A 20,573-nucleotide genomic window follows, 5' to 3' on the forward strand; every position below is an offset into this window, starting at 1 on the left:
GGCGATCGCAGTCCCTGCCGAGTCTGCAGCACTAGATTGGTTCTTGGGGTGCTGTTCCTTTCCAAACCAGTTGCCTCCTTATACCAACACGAAAGGTAGGGAATGATTAAAAAAGATGAAGATGCTGCTCCAAGGAGTCGGTGGACATGCTGCAAGCATCTGAGAGGCTTGCAAGTAGATGGCCAGCCATGGAGGCCAAGTCTCAGGCCTCAAAGGTTACATTTCCATGGAAAACAGAAAGAGATGGGAGTAGATCTGCCTGGTATGTTTGTTCATAGTCTGTGTGAAATAACATTTGCATAGGCATTATCTGAGAAGGCAGCTACTCTGAGAGGTCATTTGGATAAACCAAGCTCATTTCCATTGTAAGTATGCAAAAGAGCTATACTGCTTGGCATTTGGGACCGCAGGAGAGAGTCACTGATTAATGAACACAAAGCAAGTATTCTGCAGTTGCCATCCAGCCCCTATGCCTTCAGAACAAAGGTACGTCACTCCCAGCAGTCCAGTCGCCTCCTGCTGTGGCAGGAGGGCAGGTCTGCACCTGGAGCAAAGCTCCCGGAGCACGGAGGAACAACTGCTAGTTCTGAGCAGCTCTGTCCTCATGAAAGCATATCAAGGTTATTGTTAGGCTTTGTGTCCAGCCCAGAGAGTGCTGCTATAGAGAATTTTCCCTCTGGCATCATAATAATGGAAAATTGATCCCTTCTTTTTGCTCCTCAGGATTTAGTCCAACAATCAACCGGTAAGGACCTCACATCTTTCTTTTGAATGTGGCATTAGCATCACTGGCACAGGGAAGGGCGAGTATTAGTTCTTGTCTCTGTATGCTACCTGTCCCAGAGGGGAGAATCCAAGGAAAGGAGTTTGGGTTGTCCCTTACTATAGCAGGTGGGGTTTAGTACCACCTTTGCTCTCCTGTCCCCCAGAGCAACACTGCTTCCAAACAGTGGGACTCAGCACTCTATTTAACTTAAGAGAATATTACTCACATTTTATTCGGCCTTGGCATGTACGTAGAAGCTGACAGTGGGCAGTAGTGCAGCCACAGAACCCCACGCTCCAGAGGATGCACGCGAAGTCTACCATCTAGTGGTGTCTGGCTAAACACTGCTGTTCGCTTCCCAGCTGCAGAACTGGCCTTTGAAACCCCACCCCAAGAGGCCAGGAGGATCCTCTCTCCTTTGAAACAGATGCCTTCCTACTTGAAATTACTGCCAGTTTTGATGGAAAGAAGACTCTGTTAGTAAACTTTGGGAGGATATTTTCAGGCAACCTTGTGGTTTATTTCCATTTCATCCTGCAGTGTCTGTGTGTGGAGTAGATTACCATACAGATAACATGCCTCAGCAGCACATGAACTGAAGAGACTGAAATACCCAACCCTTATACGAAGAGCTTTTCTTGCTCTCTGTGTTCTCAGGCCTGCATAAATGGAAGCATGAATTGCAGGCCCCGGGCCATAGACTTCTGCTTTTGCATATGTCTTTTCCCTAAATCCCAACAGAAACGAGGACCTCCCGCACATGTGCAGCACTGCTGTTTCTGGAGTAACTGAACCCTGGGGGCCTCCTTTTCTTTGACAGGGAAGCAGTTGCCAGCATTTTCACAAAAAAAGGGTGTGTGCTCTCCATGCCTCTGCTCAGTCTTTAAGGAAATTGAGAGCATCTTTGGTGCGAGTGCTTGCTTGATGCCTCTGTGTGAGGCACTGCCTGTACAGGCAGGGAGTTTGGGTCATGGCTGGATTTGAGGCTGGCATCTCAACACTGAGGCAGCCAAGTAAGGAGCACTCAGTCATTTCAGCATGCTACGCGAGAGGGAAATATGTAGCAATTCCTTCTTTCTTGCTCAGCCATGTGTAACTCGTAAGTGTTGGCTCAGCCTCCTGTCATCCATTAACAAAGCTTAAATTCATTGTTCTGCCAGTTGTTTTGTACAGTTCTGGGTCATAAAAACTATAACAGCCAAACCAGAAACTTCAGACTGGGGCAGGGAGTGGGGAATTTGCAGGAGACGTGGCTGTAGCTCTTTTCACTCAGAGACTTTAAAGAACCTACATCTTTTGGATGTTCAGAACCTAGATCTTTCAGATGTAGGTGGCTGGGTATCAGAATATGGTACACCAAGTGAGCTGTCTCTTCTAGAAATGTTCGTTGATGGTAGGACAAATATATCTCCTTGCAGTCTGATCGGATATTCATGTTATCACCTACATGTGGGATTACAGAGTTTTCTCTGTTTTCTCCTTAATGTCTTCTTTGTCATCTGTTGCTGACTTGACCCTGTTCCTCAGGAACTGCATCCATATCCTCTTGTTGTCGTCATCCATATGACCAGGGTGATCGTGGTAATGACCGATGTGGCAATGTGTTTCCCTTCTGACAGGCTGAGCTCATCGGGAGCCTGACCCACAAGCTGGAAATCCTGAAGGAAGCCAAAGAAGGCCTGCTTGCAGACATTAAGATGAATAATGCTCTTGGAGAGGAGGTGGAGCTGTTGATCAGCAAGCTATGCAAACCTAATGAGTTTGACAAGTACAAGATGTTCATTGGCGATTTGGATAAGGTGGTGAACCTCTTGCTCTCCCTCTCGGGACGCCTGGCCCGCGTAGAGAACGTTCTGAGTAGTCTAGGGGAAAATGCCAACAGTGAAGAGCGGGTACGTATCTGCACAACCGTAGCGTCTCGGCCTTTTTCGGGATGCGAGACAGCAGCAGTAACAGGAACGTGTCTCTTTAAGCTAGGACCTCCAAAGGCTCACAGGAAGACAGGTGTCTTAGTGCTTATGTATAAGCAGTAGCAAACGCAGTTCTGTCCCTGGGGACTCTTGGTCCCAGTTTGTAGAAACGTCTCAGATCCTGCAGCATTTGCCTTGAAACGGAATGGCTGTGGTTAGGACAGCATGTCGGTGACCCGCGGCTGGAGGAAAGCCTGTATGGTGTTGTGTGCCATGTAACAATCCACCGCCTTCTGCCTCAGTTGAAGCCGCTTTTTAACGTTCTTTGGTGGTTGTGAGGGACAAAGCTAGATATTCCTGGTCATTGCTGCTTTGAAGCCAGTTTTACTGACTTTCTTGGGGCAATTTCTGCCCCACATTGAGTAGAACATTCAGAGTCTGATTCAGTGGGATTCCTGTTCAACCCACAATGAGGAGTTCATCCTCCTCCCCCAGGCTTTTGACTGTGTTTCTGGGAGCTTAGCAGCCATCCCACCTCCCTGGAGGTGGCAAACGTGGTGTTGGGGGAAGGAGCGGGGGTATTAGTGTCTTTGGTGCTGCTGATACTGAAGCGCTGTCTCTGGTGTGTGCAGAGTTCGCTGAACGAGAAGAGGAAATTGCTGGCTGGCCAGCACGAAGATGCCCGGGAACTGAAGGAAAACCTTGACCGTCGAGAACGGGTGGTCTTGGAGATCCTGGGCAACTACCTCTCTGAGGAACAGCTCCAGGACTACCAGCACTTTGTAAAGATGAAGTCCGCGCTCCTCATAGAGCAGCGAGAGCTAGACGATAAAATCAAACTGGGTCAGGAACAGCTCAAGTGCCTGATGGAAAGCCTCCCCACAGACTTCACACCCCGGGATGCAACCGCTGCAGCTGCCCTTGCTGCAGCACTTGCTACCTCTGCCGGGGTCAGTGGTAAAACACTTCCAGCGGTCTCTTCCTCACTCTAACCTTTCCCAGGTGGACCTGGGATGGTCTTCCTGCTCGAGGCCACATAATCCAAGTACGTGGCAGTTTGTTCTCTACAAAGACAATGAACAAAGACAGGCTTAAAACAAGATTTTAATGAAGGAAAAGATTAGCAATAATAAAGGTTTTATTTTCCTTTCCTTCCACCTCTGCTTCCAGGAAACTTAAATCAATGTGGAGGGAAATCTTCTTCCAGAGATGAGGAAGAGTCTCACAAGAATTAAACACATTACCTTTAATAAAAAACATGACCTCCTCTCTTCCTTCCCTTTCCTGCCTATGTGGCACCTCATAAATAATGAAGGATCTAAAAGAATGAAGCCTTAAAAATAAAACCAACCCATTCTACTGAACATTACTGATATTTATATTTTTTAAAGAACAAGACAGAATGTGTAAGTTTTTGTACATACTCCAATCAATTGCTTGATTCTGCTTTGTTCTGTATGTAGAAAAGACATTTAATTTTGTATTTTGTAAAAACCTTAACAAAAAGAGGGAACCCCAAAGATAGTCACATGTTAGCTTGGAGCAGCTCTTCGTGGTTTTGTTGCTGTTGTTGTTTTTTAATATAATAAATGGCTGCCAGAAGAAGCTTCACCCTGTTCCAACACATGCTAAATATACCATTAAGTGGCCTTGCGAAGGAGATTTTGACCAGGAAAATACCATCTTTCCTCTTCTGGATCTTGTGATCCACAGATACTGGAGTTTAAACACGCTTTGACGAGACCTTGCACCTCAGGAGTCCAATTTAGCGTGAAGTATTGAACTCTGATCCGGATTCTGTGCAAGAGCATGGGGGAAGTCTGTCTTTGTTTTGAATAATCTAACTCACGATCTGTGTTACTGTTGCAGCCCAAATGCATTTCTGTGAGATGCGAGAGGGATCTCTAATGATATTATTTATAGGCCTGTTTCTGTGAAGGGATGATGTTCATTAGGACTTTTCTCATACAGCAATACCTCATTTGTCTGAATCCGCTTCATCAGAAATTATTTTACAAGCTAGAAGAGGCATTAGCTTGAAATCTAATATTCTCTTCCTGCCCACAGAAATCGTGCCCCGGTAATGACAACATTGTGCGCCTGGTGAGATAGACAAGAGCCTGCTATAAAGACTATGGAGTATTTCCTAGTCAGGGCAACCTGGAGTAACTACATTTGCCTGACTGAACTTAACTAGATCAACTAACTAAGCGCTAGAGGATTGCTGCCTGTTTGCAGTCAGCAAAGCAGATGGGGACAGGCTCCCTTTTTCTGTATGGAACTTGTTTTCGGCTGCATCATCATTTAAACAAAACGGCTAGAAGCTGCATGAACAGATTATCGCCATGGCTAGGGAGCCAGATTTGGATCATCTCTCCTATAACCTTTCAGAGATTTCCTGCTGCAGCAGTGATTCAAGCTTCTCCTTTCTCCAGGGCGCTGCATTGTTCATCCCATCCTATCTTGCCACCAGGACCAGAGCAGAGATTTTAGTCACATAGTTTTTAAGTCCATTCGTTTTGAATTTCAACTCCAGCATGTGACTGAAAATTAAAACATTCATTGCTTTTGGTGCTGCTTTTAAAGCCCCCCGCCCCCTTTTTTAATACCTCACATCATAGCTCTTCCACAGGCAGCTCAGCAGACTACAGAAAATGCCAATGCCCTTCTGTCATGTCAAGCATCAATTCTCCAATGCCCAAAGAAGATGTACCCAGTTTTGTAATGGTATTTGAAGCAACAAACCAATTACTTGTGATGACAGCAAACTTATCCCTTACATTACTTCTGAACTTGAATGTTGTTCAAGCATTTCATGAAAACCCTAAGCAGGGCAGCTGATTTTTATGTCTTAATAGCAGAACGAATCAAAAACAAAATTGGAGGGAGAAGTATTTGAAGTCACTCAAGAATAATTGTTTGTGTGAGCGGAGTTTCAGGAAAACAGTGGGGTAGCTCTTTCAAGCCAATCAAAATATTTGTCCTAAAAAAAAATCCTACATAGTGCTTCAATTTATCATATTTTAAAGTTGCTTTCATCTAGATTTTTTTTTACAGCCACTCTTCCATCCTATGCTTACTAAAACAAATCAGAAAGACTTGGCAAGTCTGGCAGGCTCTTGTGAACAGCTTGGGGCTGGCTAACAGTGCATTTTCCATTGAGTAAGTTCTTTCCTGAGAAGGAAAGTCCTGCAGTCTACCCTAAGACAAAGAAGAGCCTCCCATCGAAGTGGGGTCTGCCTGCTTGCTCCGGGAACCAGCACTGACTTCGAGGGGAGCGCCCTGGGCTGTGAGGTCCAACCACCTTCACCCACATGAGATGCACAATTGAGAGCAATCGTCACTCTGCGTGCTGGTGTTACGCTGCAAGTCAGGTGTTTCCAAGTGATGGGCAGCTGGCCAGCTTTGTGGTGGTATATAAGGCTTTACTAAATAGTCTGTAAAACAGATTCTTTTGTCAGGTTTTCAGCTAAAAATGTTGAGGTTAAGGGTTCGTGGTGGTTTACAGGAAATTCAGATGTTTGGCGTGGCTCTGTGATCCAGCAAGTTTGGGGCTGATGATGAAAGTCCTGCATGTGTTTCTACTGTGCACACAAGCATCAGCTAATTAGGCAGGTGAATATTACATTTTTATGACAGCTTAGGTCTTCAGGTGAAAAATGAGTTTAAAGCCCTTGTTTCTGTTGTAAGCACTGGTAAGTTTAGCATTAGGGAAACAGTCTCTGCACAAGAATTGCTCCCCTAACTGCAAGTTTTGCTCAGTTTGATAGAAGCACATCTTGACATGTACTTAAAGGTAATTAAACATTGGCCAAGGCAGCAGATGTTCTTCTCAGTGCCTTTGCCAAAAAGGGAGATGTGTTCATTGCCTCTTATCCCATCTTGCTTTTCTCTTGTGTTTTTAAAACTAGAGGATAACGGAAGCTCATTTCCCAGAGTGATACATGATTTCATGGAACAGGAACACTACGGACAGAATTTTACACTGACTGTCTAGTCCTTGTAAACTTACTGAAAGAAATCTGAAGTTTGGGTTTGACTACGTTAGATGTTCAGATCTGAACCTGTAGCTCTATTTCTACAGTAGAAAAAACCAGTAAGCTAGATAAAGTGAGCATGACTGGCATTGCTGCCCCTTCCCCAGAATGCAACATCTTGTGCATCCCAGAGCTGAGGTTCTTCCCCCTGCAGCTGCAGCAGGGGCCAAACATTGCAGCATGTTAAAAAGAAATTATTCTAAGCACACCTTGCAACAAACAGTGGCTCTCAAACAGTGAGCATTTTTGCTAAGAACAGCATTATTTTTGCAACTGAAACATTTATTTGGGATAGTGGAATGGAACACCCCATCTCCCAGGCTGCCACGGGGACAGCAGCGCTGGCTGAGTTTGCGGGCCAGCTGGCACACCCTCCCTCTGTGGGTGATGGGATAAGCCTCCTCCCCAAGCATATTCAGAGTACCTGAGTGGAGCACCTTCTCCAAAGTCTGTCAGCTGTCGTAGGATCCAGTGACAGCAACCTGGCCCATTCACTGGCTGCAATCAATGCCCAGCACAGGGTGAAGTGTGCAGTCTCGCTTCACTGGCTGGAGGAAGAATCCTGTAAGGACAAAGCAGATACACGTCCAACACGCACTACCAGTTCAAAGTAAAAGCTGGAGGTACAAAAGCAACAGGGTAGCTCGTTGCCTATTATGTTCCGTTGTGTTTGCACATTGCAGTTAGGATCACAGCACTTTTCCAGAACTGTCTCACTCACTTGGGAATCTGGACCTCTGTTCTGCTTATTTCTTTTCTGTGCCTCTAGGGCTTAGAATGCACACCTCTGCAACTGAAGGATATTACTGTGTTATCTGTCTTCTATATGTTGTCCATTCTCACTCCTAGTTCACATCCCACTGAAGAGAATACTTCCAGTTTGCCCAGTGCTACTGACTTTTGTCTTTGTGGCCAGAAAAAGGCATAGGGAAGAGAGTGGAACTGTGTTTCTTCTGAGTCAGCATTCCTTAAATTGTTATCTCCAGTTGTCAGCCAGTTTCTGAGGGACCTCTCGGGGAAAAGGCAGATATAAATCACCATTTCACAGCCTCTTGCTCAGGCTGTAACCTTGGCACTAGAGAGCTGGAGTGCACTTTTCCTGGACTTTGAAAGTCACAGTTCCCAGAGCCAGTGCCGGGGCGGGGGGGAACAGAAAAAGATGGAGGCATGCACTTGCCCCTGTGATGCTGTCTGTTTCGTAGGATATCGAAGCGCATCTGTTGAATCTAGCTCTCCTTGCATGCTTTTAGCAACATGCTGCACCTACAGGCTGCTCTGCCGTGCTGTGCCACGTGATGTAGTGCTGTGAAAATCCAGTAATTCGACTTACAATTTGCTTTTTTTTTTATCAGAGCCCTTGGGCAGTTGACGGTCCGATGCTTTCCTCAAGACTAAATCTAGTAAAAGAGTGTTTACATCCTAGGGTCTGTTGTAACTTTATACACAAGATCTTTTGTGAAGGTTACTTATAAAATCAGTCAAACACAGAGTGCCAAAACAGTTTATGTGTCAGGCCTGATCCATCATCTCTACAACTCAGCTGCTGTCATGGTCGTTTAGACTGCTAATTAAAAGAAGTGGGCAAACCAAACTGGATAGCATTTTACTCGCTCCACACAACCCCTGAATATTAACGTGAGCAGTGACTTGTCATTTGTGGAATGGGAAACAGAGCATGCTTTTCATGTCTGTGAGCAAACTAGGGGGGTATCTAGAGACCTGATCCCCAGCTTTCTCTATGCAGAATTCAACCATCCACCAAGCCAACGTCATGTCTGATTCACCCAAGAGCTGTAGCTCTGGGGTTGGTGGAGTTTGCTGGGCGTTAATTAAACAAGAGAAGCCAGCAGTACTTCTTTCACTCATTCCGACTGGGTATTTGTTCTCCTCTTCCTAGACATGAGGTGATACTCTCTATCACTTAATTTGCATTCATAGAATCATTTAGGTTGGAAAAGACCCTTAAGATCGAGTCCAACCACAAACCCAACACTGCTGACTCCACCACTCATCAGTGCAAAATGATTTTTGCATTTCATGTAATGGTTTGGGTGGGAAGGGACCTCAAAGCCCATCCAGTGCCACCCCTGCCATGGGCAGGGACACCTCCCACGGGATCAGGGGCTCCAAACCCCATCCAGCCTGGCCTGGAACCCCTCCAGGGATGGGGCAGCCACGGCTGCTCTGGGCAGCCTGGGCCAGGGCCTCCCCACCCTCACAGCAAAACATTTCTGCCTAAGATCTCATCTCAATTTCTCCTCTTTCACCTGAATAACATTTTCACTCATCCTATCTTTTCCTAATATCTAGTCTAAGTCTTCCTCCCTCTAATTTAAAGCCATGAAATGCATGAAAGGGCTTTGAGAAGCGAAATCTAAAAAAAAAAAGCAACAAAGAAAAACAACAAAAAATCAAAAACAATGAAACAAAACCAAAACAAAAACATAAAAGCCCCAAAAAAACCCAAACAAAAAGAACCCCAAAAACCAAACCCAAAAAGCCCCAAACCAAACCAACAAACAAAAAATAAAGAAAAAGAAAAAAACAAAACAACAAAAAACCCCAAAATCCAAACAAAAATACAAAAAAAAAAAGTCACAAAATAACCCTCCCAGCTTCTTTTGTCAGGTTTCCAGCTAAAACTGTTAAGGGTTCAAGGCGTGGGAAGGGCTTTTGTCCAGCTTTTGGCTAGCAGGAGCAGGTTAGGCATCCTTCCCCTGTGCCCGGCCCTGAGGAGGTCACAGGGTTGAGTTTTGGGCTCCTTGAAACGAGAAAACATTGAGAGGCTGGAGCATATCCAGAGAGGGAAACGGAGCTAGGGAACAGGGGTTATAAGGGGCCGCTGAGGGACCCAGGTTCTTCAGTCTGGAGAAGAGGAGGCTGAGGGGAGACCTTATCACTCTCTGCAGCTGGAGGTTGTGGAGAGGTGGGTGCTGGGCTCTTCTCCCAAAAAAACAAGCAATAGGATGAGAGGGAACAGCCTCAAGTTGCACCAGAGATGTTCAGATTGGACACCATTAAACATTTCCTCACCCAAAGGTTTCTCAGCATCTGGCAGAGGCTGCCCAGAGAGGCAGCTGGGTCTCCATCCCTGCAGGAGTTCTAAAACCATGTAGAGGTGGCACTTAGGGACACGTTTTAGCAGGCACGGTGGGGATGGGCTGACAGTTGGACTGGATGAGCTGAGAGGGCTTTTCCAACCTTATTCCATGATTCATAGGAGATGAAGCCGGCTCGGTGCTACTGGTCAAGAGCGCCCAACACAAGCCAAGACACAGCTGAGAGGAGACCGCATCACTCCGCTGCTCTCTGAAAGGAGGTGGTTGTGGGGTGAGTCTTGAACTCTTCTTCCAGGAAACAAGAGAAAGGGTGAGAGGAAATGCATCAGGTTGCACCAGGGGAGGTTTAGGCTGTATAACAGAAAATATTTCTTCACCAAAAGGGTTCTCAGGCACTGACAGAGGCTGCCCAGGGAGGTGGTGAAGTCACCATCCCAGCAGAGGTTTAACAGCTGGGCAGACGAGGTGCTCAGGGATGTGGTTTAGTAGCAGACAGGTATGGTTGGATTCAATCTCTAAGGTCTATTCCAACCAAACAACTGTATGACTATAGATTTTTTACCTTGTGTGGGGAGGCTTTGCAGCCTGTGCCTGCCTGCACCCACTGTGGAGCAGTGGAGTTGGGGCTGAGGTGGAAAAATGTCCTGATTTGTTAGGGGGGTTGGTTTCCACAATGGTGTCCTCAGAGGAGGGGCCCTGGCACGTGGGGATGTGGCAGCGCACATACCCAGAGAGTCTCAGCATGACATGCAGGGCCAGTGGTGTCCTCATCCCTTATCCCACACAGCTCGCCACACGGGTCCTGGAGAAGAGGAGGCTGCTGCTGCCTGGCCCCCAGGGCTTGGTATTGTGCACCAGCAGCATCCAGTCTTATGCCCAGACTTCGCCCACGCCACAGGACAGGGGGATTGTGTGGCTAAGGCTTTCCCATGCTCTGCACCAGAATAGGAGGAGCAATAATCAGGGAATGCAGCTCAGGCTTCAAGGCTGACTTTCTGAAAGTAAGTGACAGAAGTTCCCTGTGGTTTGGAAACATTGAAACTGGAGCTAAGAGAGCAGGAGGTAAAGCAATAGACAACAGAACTGTCAGCACACTGCAAAGCTGGCTGGTGGTCACTTTTTTATTTTGTACAACAGATGTCTGTTGATTTCTTATGCCTATCGTTTGGAAGAAATTGTCTTGTACCTGTTTTCCTTGTAAATTCCAGTGGGAAGTGACCTAGCAGGCTCCCACAGCCTGAATGGCCCATGAGTTTCCCCCAGAACTCTCTGCACAATACATGAACTTACACCATGCACACCTTCTGGGTGCACGGTGTCCATCACAGCCTCCAAAGACAGTTGCAGAACAGTGTCACACGCCTGCTTGTGGAGCTGCAGAGTCACTCGGGTGGCCTATTTCTGTCAAGTGAAGTTAATGTAAACTGCTCAGGGAGAAGTTATTTTTTGAGAAGACAAAGCTGCTGCTCTGCCTTAGCCATCACTCCTTCTTTAGGTCCTGCATACAATTTTAATTCCTGTCACCTCTACCATTTCCAAATTCTTCAGCAATTGGACGTTTGTTCTCTTCCAGACATGCGGTGATACCACCTATCACTTAATTTGCACTCATAGAATCATTTAGGTTGGAAAAGACCCTTGAGATCAAGTCCAACCATAAATGTAACACTGCCAACTGCACCACCAAAGCCTGTCCCCAAATTCCACATCTACAAATTTTAAATACTTCCAGGGGTGGAGACTCAATTGCTTCCCTGTGGGGCCTGCTCCATTGCTCGACAAAGCTGAAGAACTTTTCCTAATATCCAAACTAAATCTCCGTGTTGTAGCACAAAGCCTCACAGCTGTTCTACAGGGCTTTTAAGGTCCCATTTTCTCTTGCCACAGTACTGTAAGGAAGTAAAGCAGTGCAGCTTTGACTCCTGGTGAATAGCCAGGTATGGAGGCTGGGTACAGATTAGCAAACTTGCAGGATTCAGCAAATGCATCCCTCTTCGCATGCATCAGTGTTTTCCCCACCCACCACCTCCTCAGTCTCAGTGTTCAGACAACCAAGAGGCAGGTTCTTCTGGTAGGCTTTTGGCTCCTATTGGAACGTGTTGCTGAACTGTAGGACTTACTACATCCAAGGCAGCATGTAAATTGGAAAACCCACACCATCAGGCTAGGTTGTGGTGCTTTTTGCTTCTCTACAAAGCAATCAGGGCACAGGGTCCTCCCAGAGATACTGCCAAGCCAAGTTCACCACCTTCTAGGAGAGCATGGCTGGCAGAGACAACCCTGCTTTACACTCACTGTGAGCTTCTGCCTGCAGCCAGGCACAGTGCTCTTGTTTTCTTGATAATTCTAACCAGAAGAAAAGCCTTTGTCACACTCCAGTAACCAGCCAAGGCACTCTGCATTTACTCTGCCTGTTTACCAGTGTCACTCATAGGAACAGGAGTATTTCAACCTCTGGGACATGAGAGAACAAAACTTGAGAGGCAGGAAATGCTGGCAAAGGCACGCTTCCTTCCTACCCTTTCTCCTGCTTTGTGGTCTCCTTAGTGGTAGCTGCCAGCGTTAGAAGGCAGGATAAGCCTAATTAAGTGTTGTGGAAAGTACAAGAGGGAGGTGCTCAGCCCCCGCGAAGGCACTGTTTGTACCCTGAGCACAGGGGTCGGGATCAGTTGCGGCTAACCTACCTAGAAATCAGGGCTGCCAGCACAACAGGCAAAAATGAGACCAGCTTTACTTGTCAGTGGTGACAGACGTACACCGCATCTAATCAGGGCAGCCAGGAACAGGGACAGCAGACAGGCCAGCTGTAAGCTCCCCTGTGCCTTTGCAGTGTAAGGACCTTGTACTTCAAGAGCTTGTGCACTTCATCATTTCAGTTACCTGCAGTCCAATAACAACACAGGGATAGACCATCTTCTTCTCCCCTATTCCAAACACAAATAGCCTTCCAAAAACATCTCAAGACTTACCTGATATCAGCAAGCCTTCTCTCACCCTTCGCCTCATAAACACAACCTATCCTGTAAATAACACAGCATATGCAGGACAGGAATTACAAACACCGTTCTTTGGGCTCCAGTGAGTGCCAAGTGAGGTAGTCGAGCTCCTGCCATCTCTTGTCTTCCTCTCAGACAGGAGATGGGTTACAGCAACCCCTTCCCACAAGGGCAGAGTAGAAGCTTTAGCTGAACCTGGACACCACAGCAGAGCCCTTGGTTGCTCCCCAGACATGCTCCTCAGAAAAGCAAGGGCCCAGAAAGCTCAAGTCCCCTGCTATCATCAGCTGCATCACCTCTGGAGAGCAGACAAAGAGCCCAGTCCACCCACAGTCACCATGCTTGTACCTGCAGGGTGATTGGCAAGACACAGCTACAACTTGTGCTCTCCCAGCAGAGTTTTAAGAAGGCCTCTATAACAAGGGCTATCAGACTGCAAAGAAAAGGACATCAGTGGAGAGGTACCATGCTCCAAAGCAAATCCCCCTACCACTCTGGGGCAGCTGCTGCAGTACAGATCCAGGCAGCGTTACTGCCACTCAGCCCTTCTGCTGACATAAAGGCAACAGGCTTGCAGCCTTCAAAGGGCCTAAATACTCTGCAGAGTAATATTGTCCCTACCCAAGCAGCTGGCCCAACTGCTCAGCTGTTCAAAGGAGCAGCAAATGCAGCCCTGGTCTAGAACAGCCATGCTGAAAGAGATTAGCCAACAGCAGTCAAATTCCACCACTTCAGCAGCATTTGGCTGCACAAGTCCTCACCAGCACAGTCTGTTGCCAGCTGAGCTGCGCTGGGGCAGCACTGCTGTAGCTTCAGTAGTCGCAGAGCCAGCCCTCAAACCTGGGCAGCCTGCCCGGGCTCCCACCTCTCCCCAACAGACAGGGCTCCTTTACCTTTCATCAGGTCCTCAAATGCTGCAGCAGTTCCCTCTCAAGCTCGGTCTTGGGTAGGCACGGCTGGCAGGCAGTGGGGGAAGAGCGGTGGCAGACACACTCCAAAGGCACGCAGGAGCAGAGCAGAGAGGTTGTAAGCAAAAGAGACTGCTTACCAGGCATTTTCTTTTCCTTGGTCTGCCTAACTGCACCTAGTTGTACCTGGTGCACTCAAGATTTAATACTTCTAGTAACCGTGTTTGATATAGCCCTCAGGCTGCCTCTGGAGCTTAGCAGCCAAGTGTTACAGACACTGACCTATAGGCTGCTACATGGCTTGTCACCCATACCCACAACGTTGCTGAGCCACTGACTTCAGGGTACAACACAATACTGGGTCTCTTACAACATCAAGACCACAGCTCATGAGACAGGAGTGAAGTCCTGAGAATTCAAACTAAGCTTGCTATTAGGGTTTACCTTACACTCCATGTCTTTTTCCCCATTTAGCCTGTCTTGGCTGCTCTCCTCCACTCTAGTGCCAGCCTGCAGTGCTGCATGTCCTTGGAAAGCAAAGCTATTTGCAAGAGCACAAGCCACACCCTGTTCCCAGTCACCCCCATCCCAGCAAGGGAATGGGAGCACCACTTCTTGGTCAGAGGTGGCACAACACATGCCCAACATACACTTGTTTGTGCTTCCCTGGCTGGGACTCACCCCAGAGCTCAGAAATCAAACAGCCAGGGATCACTCCCAGCCTCAAACACGGTGAAGGGAGCAACTACTGCTAAGGTAGCTTTAGTCAGTCAGTCATGCTTGGCCTGGCATGTGGTTTAACTCAGTATCAGCTGCAAGGCCACAGTGTAAGCATGTGCACAGATGGACACATACACCCTCCCACTGTCCACCCCTGCAGCATACACAGAAGCAAGCAGATTAGAGCAGAAAAAAAAGCAGAGGAAGCAGCCAGTGCAAGTTTGGGTTTATTTTACTATGCAGGGGGAAAAGAAACTAAACAAACCAAGCTATAGCTTGTCGCTGAACTTAATTGCTTTGACTTTAAAGTCCCCCTCCACAGCCAGGTATTCAATTTTCTCCATGCTCAGTCGATTAGGGAACTGGAACTCCCCATCAGGCACCTTCACCGTCGCCTCCATTTCATTGAAGGAGATGCAAATCTGTAGAGAGCCACAAGAAGGAAGGCTAATGCATACTCAGCTCACAATCCTTACTCCTCACTCCCTCCAGTCAGGTTCAGAACAGTGGAGGTGGTTACTGGTGTCAAGGTCGTGCTCGATAGCTCAGCCTCCTCCCTGCCTAGCAGAGGAAGCCCGTTTGCTCTGCCCCAAGGTCAGCTCCAAGCTTCTGCAAGCAGGGGATGACAGACCTGGTCTGGTTTAGGTGCCACTGTTTTAGTTGCCTTTACTTGCATGGCTTGCAAAGGGGAGGCCAGAGTGGAGCACTTAACCCAACTGAGCTGCTAGGCTTCGATTTGAGTGGGTCTAGAGAGTGCACTGTGTTTAGCTACAAGACTCTTCCCCTGTTGTTTAGTTCCCTTTCCATATCTGCTTATTCTCCACCGCAGAGGTCCAAGGCAGCATTAAAAATCTGTGCTGTTGGCCTATTAGTGGTCTGTGCCAGGGCCTTGCATGCACCCCCAGGGCCTCACCTCAATCTTGTCACCATGCTGGAAGGGAAAGTCAGCCTTCCTGTCCTCCTCTCCCCATGTGCCATCGTCCTTCGAGTTGCACACAATGGTGTTGACATCCCCGTGGCAGTCGAAGCGAGGGTTGAAATGCAGCATGAGGTTGCTGCTGTCCTTCCCAACGTTTACAGCAAACCTGGGGTAACAGAGAAGCCATGCAAAGGTGGTTCCTGCACATCAGGAGCTTAGGCTCACCCCAGCACCACATCAATCTCACCACTCACCCTTTAGCATCAGCCATGATCTTCCCTTTGACCTTGATGCACTCGCCAGGCTGAATGTCCAGCTGAGTGACAACCAGTCCCTGCATGGCCAAACCACAGGAGTTAGTCTCTCCCTAAGCAAGCCTACCAACTGCGCTTGAGCACACATGAGCTCTTGCAGATCCCCACACATTTTGTGCTAGAGGAAGGGTTGAATCAGGCCAGCTGCCTCTCAGCCCTCCCCGCCAGGGAATCCTATCTCACAGCCATCACCCCACTAAGCAACATAAGCTGACAAGGAGGCGATTCAAGGCAGCGTAACAAGAGTGGCATTGATTTACCAGCCACTGCAGGAGATATCCTTGCAAACATGCTTGCACCTTCAAGTCGGCAGTGCTCAGAGCCATTAGGATAGGATTAACCGTAGCGAGTTCATCTGTCCCTCTCCCTAGACAGGCCCCAAGCAACAGGAGCCACCAGAGAAGTTTGTCTTGATGTAGAGCAGCTGACACAGAGAGGAGGCAGCGCAGCCCACCTCTGGCTGCAGCTCCATAAAGTAGAACAAACACCCCTGGGAAGTTCCCACTGCAGAAGGGAGGGCTTCATCCTTTCCTTGGAGTCAGGCTATTCACTCCCCTAGCCTCATACCCACGAAGTAGCACTTAATGTGACAAGCTGAGATGAGGTTGCAGTTCGGTGAGGTCAGGCATAGCTCAAATCTTGCTTTGCTGACAAAGGTTAGGGGTGTGAGGGTAGAATCATAGAATCACAGAATAACCAGGTTGGAAGAGACCCCCTGGATCATTGAGTCCAACCGTTCCTATCAAACACTAACCCATGTCCCTCAGCACCTCGTCCACCCGTGCCTTAAACACCTCCAGGGAAGGGGACTCAACCCCCTCCCTGGGCAGCCTGTTCCAGTGCCCAATGACCCTTTCTGTGAAAAATTTTTTCCTAATGTCCAGCCTAAATCTCCCCTGGCAGAGCTTGAGGCCATTCCCTCTTGTCCTGTCCCCTGTCACTTGGGAGAAGAGGCCAGCTCCCTCCTCTCCACAACCTCCTTTCAGGTAGTTGTAGAGAGCAATGAGAGCTCCCCTCAGCCTCCTCTTCTCCAGGATAAACACCCCCAGCTCTCTCAGCTGCTCCTCGTAAGACCTGTTCTCCACCCCCCTCACCCGCTCACCAGTAGGTTACAAGATGCTGCTACCCCGTTTTCCTCTGCTGTTCCATGAAGTTAGCCCAAATCACAAACCCAAAAGGCATTTTTACAGAAAAAAAAAAACCCACAGTTTAAGGGAAAAAAAGGTGTAAAGAGTATTCAAACTGCAGAGTTGCAAGTGGTCCCAAACTTTCAGTGTACTCAAGGATATAAATAGGCATTAGAACAGCTTCCCAACTTTGACAGCACAATAGAGAAGAGGAGGAAAACTGAAACGGCTGCTCAGCCCTAACTATTCCTCCCACAGCCATCCACCAGCCCGGCATTTCCTCTCAGCTAATCCTTTTCTCCTCCTCCTCCTCCCCCTGGCCCCGAGCCCAAGCCCCGCACAGCGCCAGCCCCGGGTGCTGCTCGGCCCCCCAGCCCGGCTGGCGGAGGGCACTCACTTGCTCCATGCTGCAGGCACCAGCCCCGCCAGGCAGCACACCCCGAGCCCCTGCTCCACAGCTCAGCGTGACGCAGCTCCCAGCTCCCGCAGCTTAAATCGCTTGGGCAGGACCATCCCGTGGTGGGGGGGTGAGGAAGGGGATCAATCGCAGCTGTTTGGAGCTTTCCCAGCCATTTAAAGTGGGCAGCAGGAGATCTCGAGTTATATTGTTCTTTGTAGGCAGGGAGTGTGTGATTTTAAAACCTAGTGATTGTTTTCTTCTGCATGAGCCTAGAAATCCTTCCCGTAAGCTTTCCTAGCTGCTACGCAGTGTATGTTGGCTCTCATCCCAGGAGCCTGAGCGTGGCTCTGTGCCTGAAGCAAGGTGAATGCTTTTTGTTAAGTGATCTCTGTCTAAAATGTGGGTTGGAGTCTTCATGTTACTGCTGCAGAGTGACTGCCTCTGAGAATGTGTGCGCTCGCATCCTCCCAGCCTCCTGCCTGCAAGGAGCCTGGGCCGACAGGAGCCCCCGGGTACAAATCATCACTGCTTGCAGTTAAATGAAACCCAAGGGTTTGTTAAAGTCTATACCAGCATTTTAAAGTTAAAGTTGTTTGTGTGGGGCGCCACTGGATGTGAGAATTCAGGCTGCAGCTTTTGAAAAGCAGCGTGATCTTGATGGTTCCATTCCAATTGTAAAAGACTCCAGTGGGAAAAGAGAAATGCTTTGTTAGTGGAGGAAGAGGCCAGGCAGGGCTGAGCGCAGCCACCAAGAAAGGAGGCTGCTTTCCCAGCTAGTCCCGAATGCCTGCTTTTCCCCTTTGCTATGGCACCTCTAAGCACACAGCATCACTGCCCCAGGGGTCTTTGCAGAGCAAAAGTGGGTGCTCTGTGGGTCTGTGTGGCTAGATCAGCTGGGTGCTGTTTATACCTTTGAATCAGCTTTAGCAGGGTCCTCGGACCTCCATGCCTCAGTTTCCCTCCTACATGGTGACATTAATGACGTGCAGCTTCACAATCACACTTGTAAAACTTCAGCCAGAGCTACTGCATGAACACAGTGTGCTACTTGTTGGTTAAGCCATGCCTAACATGCGAGACACCTATCTGCAGATAACTTTAGGAAGGGCTGCACAGGGCAGGTTACAAAGCAGAACAGGAATTTATGGCTAGATAGCAGGAGGAAACATGCTGGAGCTTCATTAGAGCATGCTCGCTGTTACACAAACAGCACCCTGACTCCCAACACCACCCTTTGCCCCAGATATCCCCCCTCCATCCCATTTCTGAACACTCACGTGGGATTCCAGCATCTCATATGACTCCAGGAGAATCAATGTCGAGCTGCATTTGAACCAGAAAATCACAAGCCTGAATTGGAGCCCTGTGACAGTAATGTATTATAGAGAGGGCAAAATGCTGACTGAAAGTACAACAGGGAGAATCGCACACACGCTCTAGCCTCCACCTAACTCCCTGGCCAGGCCACGTGTACACAAGAGCCGTGCTGAAGTCAGGAATTAAGTGCAGGAGCAGAGTTGGTGCAGGCAGCAGGCTCCACGGAGAGCAGGCCCCTCCACAGATGGTTCAGAGAAAGCCCAGGTGATTCTACCTTAAGCTCGCCCCAGTCTCTAGCACAATGTTACTGGGGATCACGAGTTACAGATGGGCTTTAGGTGCCTGCGCTCTGTGCGCCTGAGTTACTCTGCAGTTTTTCCCCTGTTTGCTGCCACGTGTGAGAGGCTGAGCGAATTCTGTTTGGTCAATTGGGTTTTTGTATTTGCTTTCCAGTCAGCTCTGTGAAATCCCTGGAGTCTTCTCTCCTGCATTCGGTGCTGCAGCATCTCTGGAGGCCGAGGCAGTTGTGGTGCTGGGGCCGCTCAGTGCCAAGGTGCTGGGCACCCCGACGCCCCTTGTGAAACGCACACATCTTGTGAGCGGCTTTTCTGGCCTGAAGCCTCCTCCTCTGCCCTTCCATTCAGATAGGGAAATGCCTTTCTAATAACACACAGAGACTGCACTGTTTGTTTTCCTTGAGTGCTCTGCCCGGGGAACCCATTTGATTTAGCAACAACCCCTTCAATCTCACCTAAATTTAAAACACTCCTGGTGTTACACCCTGTGAAATCAGCAAAGTGTTTGTTCTCAGACTGCAATGCTGAGATGCCCAACTGCCCTCTCTTTTACCTAGGGATTGAAGTCGATGGTGGGGAGGCAGAAGAAAGGACTTATTCCCTTTTGCAGCCGCCAGTCGGAAGAAGTGAGAGAAACTTCCCCAGTGGGTTTCCTGGCCTTTCAGAGCGTTTGCAGAGGGAGACGGGGTGCAAAGCAAGCCCCTCTGCACAGTATGAGAGAGAGGAGACCTGGCAGAGAGGGGGCTTTGCCCAGGCACACTCTACTTGCTGGGATGGGAGTTGTGTGCCTAAGGAAAAACGTAAAGCTCACAGCAGGAAAGCAGAGGATTAGGGTGTGTTTCAAAGGCCTGGGGTGGAAAGAGAGAGGTGCTGCCCTACACAAGCCACTCTACACCCCAGGACCAGTAGGTGGTGTTCTCAGAAGAAACACTGGGCAGAAGACAGAGTACAGAAAAAAGCCCAAGATAGCTTTATCTGGATTGGAGCAAGGGGTTGCAATAGGAGGCCCAACACACAAAAAATCTGAGACTGTGCCTGCAACTCTTTTTATTTAAAAAATTAAGAAAATCAGCTACCTTCACAATAGTTCCCTTCTGAGTTGACACACGGCTGCACAAGATGCTGCCTACATTCAAAAAAATTCCCCAGGTCATTTTCTGCAAGGCTGTTGGGGATCTCTGCTGGGTTCCTTTAAGCATTGACTTGATGTTTGGGAGGAGATGGGAAGCCAGGAGGCCAGGTCTGCCGAACAGGGTGGGTACTGAAACAGTGATGGCATCACTAGTTACAAACTGCTTCACAGCAAAGCATTGTGGGCTGACCAAGTGTCTTGATGTTCACTCACTGTTCATTCTTTGCACACTGACATTTTCTGACCAAGGTTAGGAGAAGGTCTATTTGAACACTTGTCTACTGGCACTGAGTGGGGCAGTTGATCTGAGCTGCGTCTCTCTGGGACAGGTTAGAACATGGCCCATACCCATCTCTCTGTCTCTCCCCTCCCACGCTTGGTTCCCAGGCTACAGGGTCAGTCTCAGATTTTTTGTGTCAGCCCTCGTATGTACAGTCCCCTGAGAGAGTAGTTGGAAGGCATACAGTGTACATGTTCCCATTTCCAGGAGTTGCTGCTCTCTGACATGCTTTGAGGAAAGAGCGTAGCACCCACCAGGTGGCTCTGGCAGAGGCAGGGAGAGAAGAGTCATCTCCTGCTCAGCCAGAGGCTGATGCCCAGAGGAATCTTTCCCCGTGGGGAAAATGAAGGATGCCCTCCCAGCACCAGGCCTTGCAGGCTTGCTTGAGGACG

General features: G+C 48.5%; 2 protein-coding genes across 6 annotated transcripts in view; one reads left to right on the forward strand and one right to left on the reverse strand.

Moving 5' to 3' along the window:
* SHROOM3 (shroom family member 3) overlaps positions 1-3,794 on the forward strand; it is a 138,398-nt gene extending 134,604 nt beyond the window's left edge. For all 5 annotated transcript variants that reach the window (XM_069855003.1, XM_069855004.1, XM_069855006.1 and 2 more), the window contains 2 exons: positions 2,386-2,658; positions 3,309-3,794. In XM_069855003.1, the coding sequence (XP_069711104.1) occupies positions 2,386-2,658; positions 3,309-3,668 (633 nt within the window). In that variant the 3' untranslated portion in view covers positions 3,669-3,794. The remainder of the gene's footprint in view (positions 1-2,385; positions 2,659-3,308) is intronic.
* On the reverse strand, positions 1,263-17,297 carry LOC138719718 (16 kDa beta-galactoside-binding lectin). The gene is made up of 8 exons (XM_069855065.1): positions 17,154-17,297; positions 15,570-15,649; positions 15,310-15,481; positions 12,742-14,818; positions 11,499-12,652; positions 11,063-11,173; positions 7,138-7,275; positions 1,263-3,740 (listed from the first exon to the last, which is right to left on the reverse strand). The coding sequence occupies exons 1-4, from the start codon at positions 17,160-17,162 to the stop codon at positions 14,666-14,668; spliced, it is 414 nt and encodes a 137-aa protein (XP_069711166.1). The 5' UTR covers positions 17,163-17,297; the 3' UTR covers positions 1,263-3,740; positions 7,138-7,275; positions 11,063-11,173; positions 11,499-12,652; positions 12,742-14,665.
* Between the last annotated feature and the right edge of the window lie 3,276 nt (positions 17,298-20,573).

This window comes from Phaenicophaeus curvirostris, chromosome 4, assembly GCF_032191515.1.
Source record: "Phaenicophaeus curvirostris isolate KB17595 chromosome 4, BPBGC_Pcur_1.0, whole genome shotgun sequence".
In the NCBI taxonomy this organism is placed as follows: domain Eukaryota; kingdom Metazoa; phylum Chordata; class Aves; order Cuculiformes; family Cuculidae; genus Phaenicophaeus; species Phaenicophaeus curvirostris.

Bases quoted from the DNA above. Each gene is read 5' to 3' on its own strand.
- LOC138719718 (XM_069855065.1), bottom strand. The intron at 15,482-15,569 runs GTGAGTGGTGAG...CTGTTACCCCAG, and splicing joins ATCATGGCTGATGCTAAAGG to GTTTGCTGTAAACGTTGGGA. The intron at 14,819-15,309 runs GTGAGGCCCTGG...GGCTCTCTACAG, and splicing joins AGCATGGTGACAAGATTGAG to ATTTGCATCTCCTTCAATGA.